This window comes from Sphaeroforma arctica (genome assembly GCF_001186125.1).
Source record: "Sphaeroforma arctica JP610 unplaced genomic scaffold supercont1.675, whole genome shotgun sequence".
In the NCBI taxonomy this organism is placed as follows: Eukaryota; class Ichthyosporea; order Ichthyophonida; genus Sphaeroforma; species Sphaeroforma arctica.
In genome coordinates this window covers 23203-29763 of record NW_014039883.1, presented here as the reverse complement: position 1 = coordinate 29763, position 6561 = coordinate 23203, and the positions used below count along the sequence as shown (strand labels likewise).

Sequence of the window (6561 nt, the reverse complement as noted above, 5' to 3'; positions counted from 1 at the left end):
ATATATATCGGGCTCTGTAATACCCTCGAGGGCAGGGGACTCATGCCCAGGAGATGGTTTGGGCGGAAAAATTGCTTGCTCGTCTTGGGGAAAAGCATTATGGTGTTCTTCCCAGATAGGTTGTTCCGGTTCGCCGGCTGCAGGTTTTGTACTCAAATTTTTACGTTCTGTGGGCGACATCGTCAATTGACGTTCCGTCCATTTCTGCTGAGATTTTGTGGTACCCGGAGAAACGTATACGTGTAAGCGCTTTGTCGTTTCTCCAGACCCATACATTCGGTCTACGTATTCAATGGATATACCCTGTCTAAGAGCAGCTAACTGATTCTTAAATTCAGTATTTTCAGTAGTTAACTTACTTGTACGAGTTGGCTCGGTTGGTTTGGACTTCGATTCGGGTTGACTACTTGAGCTTGCCTCCTCTTCATGTAAATTTGGGGGTATCACCTGAGTTTCGTCGTCGTCTACCGTAATTGGTGACTTTTCTTTCTGAGGTTTTAGACGCTCCCCTTGTCTCACTTCTTGGCCTCGTAAATGTAAGCTTCGAAGCTGAGGCAATAGTTGGCCCGCGGGCTCTTTCTTCGGGGGACTTTTAATGGAGTAGCCGCATCCCTATCCGACGCATTGTCTTGGCTGTTAAGGCCACAGACAATACCCGGCTACGGCTCGATTCACCCAATCGGTAGCGGCTGCGGCTGCAGCGGCGTTGGCTGTCTCGCTCTCCATCCTCTTCTTTTCTGCTTTTCGCTTCTTAGGTGTATTGTCTTTCTTTGTCATAATCTTAACTTATGACTTCTGTCTATTCACTTGAGAAATAGCTACGTTTAAAAAAACTTTCGACACTTTCCTGTCGGCTTATGCCTCTGCACGATGTCAGCAAGGAATTTAAGTACGCTGGCAGCTTCAATAATATTTGGCAGAGTGGGTGCCCTCTTTCGTCTTCGTCTACTACTTCCCGCCGGCTCTTCCTCGATGACAATCTCCTTGCTGTCTATATCATCCAAGTTCTCTATATTATTATACTCCTTCGTATTCACAACATTAATTCTCGATCTATACTTTTGTCACCACCCCTTTCAACCCTTTGTAGTCTCTTTCGGTCATTCCACTACATGCTGTCTGACTAACAATATATACGACTGCTAATTGCGCAACGGGGCAATGGATCCCATGTCGTTGCCACCACTTAGCACACACTCTGTCATAACGGACGTCCTTCCAACAATCTTTGCCGGGAGTATATGCTCCCTTACGATTGAAATATGACTCTAACTCACGTATTGTCATTATGTACACAGCTTCCTTATCGATGTCTTTGGGATAGGCTTGTATCACTCGGCGAAGGATGGTATGTTGAGACTCGCGATTGATTGGGTCCTGATATGGATTTTCGCCAGCAAAAGCTGGATCTAGAGTATAAGCTGCTCTATAGTATACATTGTCGCGAATAAATAGCCAGTTACCTCTCAAGCGAGCATTGATTCTTGATAGCATTCGATCAGCTAGATCGTTTGAATCGCATGTAATCTTAGTCAAACTTTTCCATATGAGTTCTGCTTGATCCATATATCCAGTAATCTTCGACGCTGTTGGTTTAACGCAGTCAGCGAGGCGTAGTAACATCAACAAAGGAGAGAGTACATTTAGGATATTCTCCAGACTAGTCCACCAATGCTCGTCACCCACGATCGCCTTGATATCCCGAAAAGATGCATTTTCATTCATGGTTTCCTTCGCCTCAGCGAAGAGTACTTCACATATACTGTCTTGTAGTTCTAAGAGTCTATACGCTATGTATAGTAGCTTGGCAAATCTCATAATGGTAGTCTTTCGGGGTCTTATTTGTCGCCCCCTATATTTGCTTGTGTAGAAGTCTATCTGAGCCATCAAGTATTTAGAATTCCAAAACTGCTGGGTTATCTTCACACATTGTTTCAATATCTCAGCCACACAGGAGATCTCACACACTTGCGATTGCAAGATTCGGTCTATCAAGGCAATATTAACGCCTTAGAGTAATTAAACGCTTCGGTTAAGCCGAAGTATAATTAAATTCGAAATAAATAAACGAAATGAGTCTTTTGGCAAAGTTAGGTATGCCTCGGGAAAACAGCAATACTCTGAGGGATTGTGAGGCTGAGACATTGCCTATGTATAATCCTCTCAGTACTGTTTTCGCCGAAGGGATTTTATTTAGTGTTTCATTGTCGCTCTATGAGAAACTATGGTATGTTTCATTGGGGCGAATCCGAGAGACTCATAAAATCCTATCTTTATGAAAAAGAAGAAGAAAAAAAATACTCTTGATGTTCTCAGTTATTGCACTAACCAATAACTTGCCACTTATCAAAAATTACCGACTTAGCCTTCATCAGACTGGCACATCTGGTTGGCTGATCGGAGGTTAAACTAGGTAACGCTAATAGTCCCTAGAAACCTATATTCAGAAGTATTCAGATATAAATAAATTTGGAATAAAATACAGTTCTATTAATAAAACTATTCCAAATCCTATCTTTGGCATTTTATTCGGGCCTTTTAATGGCCTTCATCCAAACATCTGATATGTAAAATGGAAAAGGTATCAATTAATAAAACCGTTAAAAACCATTTAGGAAACTTAAGTTCCTTGTGCTACCAAGAGTACGTTTCTATTTTACGTACTGCTTAAGAGTACGTTTATAACATAGAGTCTAATGTGGAGGCCCGGCTATTACACAGCCCCCACCCAGCTTTGAGACCCAAGAGAGGCTAGTTGCTCACTCAAGCTGATTTTGGGCCAAAAAGCGAGTAAAAGGAAAACGGGTCGAAACATTAAGTAGCATAACATATAGTTAATGTTTCTCAGGCGGAGAAGTTAAAAGTTCTCGGTTACCCTGTGAGTTTTGGGCTTAGGTCCAGTAGGTCCGTGATGGTCGACTGGACGTTTCTTACGCTTCAGTGTCTTAAACACATATGAAAGATGAGCATTAAAGCTCGGGATAAATGCTGTAGGCGGGTAAGTTTTAACTTCCGTGTCTTCAGACGATGGAAACATGCTCTCTTTTTCAGTTTGTGACTTATGCAGGCGTTTACGCCATTTTCGATTAAAGGCTTTTAGATAGTCTTGATTATCGAAAGCATCTGAAGTCAACTCAGCGATTTTACCGTCTATAAAGCGTGTACGATAGTATGTATAGCCTCCCTTCGAAACACTAAATAAAATCCCTTCGGCGGAAACAGTACTGAGAGGATTATATATAGGCAATGTCTCAGCCTCACAATCCCTCAGAGTATTACTGTTTTCACGAGGCATACCTAACTTTACTAAATGTCTTATTTCGTTTATATACTTTGATATTTTCACGATACTTAGAATTTACTTACGCGTTTATTTATTCTAAGGCGTTAATATCGCCTTGAGAGACCGAATCTTACAGTTAGGCATGTCTGCAATCATTTCCTCCATTACTTGTTGGAGGAATGCTGGTAAGGAGTGCAACAAAGTATTTACGATGGTATCCTTGTGTAAGGTATATAGCTGTAAATACTGTAGCACCTTCCACCCTTCGCAGTAGCTCGTTAATACGAGGTAGGCAAAAGCTATGAGTCGGCAATAATTTATTTATCGGACTCATATCTAAACATACTCTGACTTTCTTAAACGATCCATCAGAGTTATGTTGGTCTACAGCTAGCAATGCCAAGTTAACTGGCGTCTGTCGATAGTTAATTTCTATCACTCCATCTGCTAACCATTTCTCAACGGGTTTCAGGTTGTTCTTTTACCACAGCCTCGTTTCTCCAGGATACATAGTTTCTTGAGGGGCACTTCAACTGTGTAAAGTCCACCTTGGTTAAGTCAAGGCTGATATACCTGTCGTTAAACCGGAATTTTGCCCAATCTGTGATCTTTATCCTCTTATTTAGGGTTTGTAAAGTCAGGTATTAATGCCTTGACTGTGTCTGACGGGGGCTTATATGGTTTCAGACAGTTATCGTCTGATTGATCCTTTAATGTATCTATGTTATTTGGTAAACCAGTTACGGTTATACCTAGAGTGAGTAAATCACTCATTCCGACTATTAAGTCGTACTTCTGTGACATCTTAACTATCACAGCTTGGGTAGTGATAATTCTATCACCAGCCAGGGAGATTTTAACTTCTGTGGCCAAGGTATCACACTTAGAAGTTTTTTCATCTGTTAAGATTAGGTGAGTGGTTTGAGTTCGCCGTTCAATGTCTTTCATTAATGCAAAGCGGTCGGATATACATGAAATTTTTGAACCAGGATCAATCAATGCAAGGACTTTATTTCCATTGCAGTATACAGGGATTATTACACGCTCGTCTAAAGAGTCGCTGTATTTACTTTGTAACGATTGTACCTGGTAGTACTTTCACTCCAACTTAATGTCGGGCTTTAGTAATTCCCGGAGAAACATGCTCGCGTAAGTGCTGTGTATGTTTTCCTGATCTATACATTCGATCTACATGTTCAACAGTCCTGCCTTTCATAAGGGCGGCTAACTAATTCTTAAGATCAGTGTTTTCAGTAATTAACTTACTTATACGCGTTGGTTCAGTGCTCTCGGACGTAGATTCGGATTTGTCACTTGAGCTTGCCCCCTCTTCTTGTTCCGGTATAAGTACCTTCGGTGGTACTTTTTCACCTTGGGGATTCGTCATTTTCCTCCGTAACTGGGAGATCATCCTTCTGAGCAATCCCATTAGCTTTCCTTACTTCACTTTGTGGCTTCGTAAATGTAAGCTTAGAAGTAGAAGCAATAGTTGGCCCTCGGGCTTTATCGGTAGGAGTAGTTTCCTTAATCGGAGTGGCTACATCCTTATCCGAGACATTGTCCTGACTATTATTGTCGGAGACAAGTGCTTCGGCTACGGTGCGGTTAAACGCATCGGCTGCAGCTGCGGTTGCTTCCCCGGCAGCGGCAGCTGCTGCAGCGCTAGCAGCTTCTCTTTCCATCTTTTTAGGTTCGGCCTTGCGTTTCTTTGCAGGCGTATTGTCTTTCTTTGTCATAATCTTAACTTATGACATCAGTCTTATTCCCCTAAGGAATGACTGTGCTTATGAAAAATTTCGTGGTAATTATCTACCTTTACGTTTAAGTAGTCTAAGTAATTAATACCTTTGCAAACTTTAAAATGTGTAAGATTCGGTCTATCAAGGCGATATTAACGCCTTAGAATAATTAAACGCTCAGGTTAAGTCTAAGTATAATTAAATTCGAAATAAACAAACGAAATGAGTCTTTAGTAAAGTTAGGTATGCCTCGTGAAAACAGTAGTACTCTGAGGGATTGTGAGGCTGAGACATTACCTATACATAATCCTCTCAGTACTGTTTTCGCTGAAGGGGTTTTATTTAGTGTTTCATTGTCGCCCTATGAGAAACTATGGTATGTTTCATTGGGGCGAATCCGAGAGACTCATAAAATCCTATGTTTAGGAAAAAGAAGAAAAAAGAACTCTTGATGTCCTTAGTTATTGCATTACCCAATAACTTGCCACTTATCAAAAATTACCGACTTAGCCTTCATCAGACTGGCACATCTAGTTGGCTGATCGGAGGTTAAACTAGGTATCGCTAATAGTCCCTAGAAACCATTATTCAGAAGTATTCAGATATAAATAAATTTGGAATAAAGTATAGTTTTATTAATAAAACTATTCCAAATCCTATCTTTGGCATTTTATTCGGGCCTTTTAATGGCCTTCATCCAAACATCTGATATGTAAAATGGAAAAGGTATCAATTAATAAAACCGTTAAAAACCATTTAGGAAACTTAAGTTCCTTGTGCTACCAAGAGTACGTTTCTATTTTACGTACTGCTTAAGAGTACGTTTATAACATAGAGTCTAATGTGGAGGCCCGGCTATTACACGATATGACTAGATGCATTACATGCACGGCATGCACGGGGTCAGGGGCACAACTCACCCACGGTAGTTCCCTCTCCATAATCGGCCAGCTATGCTCCATCGTACCCGTGGTATCAGTAAAAAGCAGGAAATCGTATATATAATTCTCGGGCATCTGTCTGACTACGTTGATTGATGTCAGGGCGTACCATTGCTTCGTTTTGCTGACAGCCAAAATGAAAGAAACCTTGGAGTTATATATCGCGAAGGGCAATGGGCTGGTCCGGTTACTAATATTGACACTGCGTTAATTAGTTCCTCCCGCATTACTGTCGCACCATCCATCGCTACAGTGGCATCACATAGAGGCATGAATACTTTCTTGATTTCGTGGGCATCCTTGGTGGCCATTGTATACAGAACGGGCACTAATTTTTCAGACAGTTTATGTCTATGTGGGATCAGGTGATTTCTAGGTGCCTTTCGAATCGCATCCAATAAGTCCAAAAATGTCGCGTATTTACGATACGTAAGGCAATGTTATGACGCGCAAAAAACCGCGTAATTGCGAGATCCAGCTCCACTCCGGGCTTAGTGTCCAGTGTGATGTGCGTTGACCGCGGTTAAACGTTCTTAGGGAAGGCTGGCACATCTGAGTTCAAAGCGAATGTGTTCGGCGTACACTTCGCTTCCAATTC

At 41.5% G+C, this 6561-nt stretch overlaps 1 protein-coding gene across 1 annotated transcript; it reads right to left on the bottom strand.

The window, feature by feature from the left end:
- Positions 1-9: 9 nt before the first annotated feature.
- On the bottom strand, positions 10-318 carry SARC_07987 (hypothetical protein; the record flags this gene model as incomplete). Its single annotated transcript, XM_014298050.1, has 1 exon — positions 10-318. A coding segment is annotated over one exon (309 nt), but the record flags the coding sequence as incomplete, so codon positions are not given.
- Positions 319-6561: the final 6243 nt, after the last annotated feature.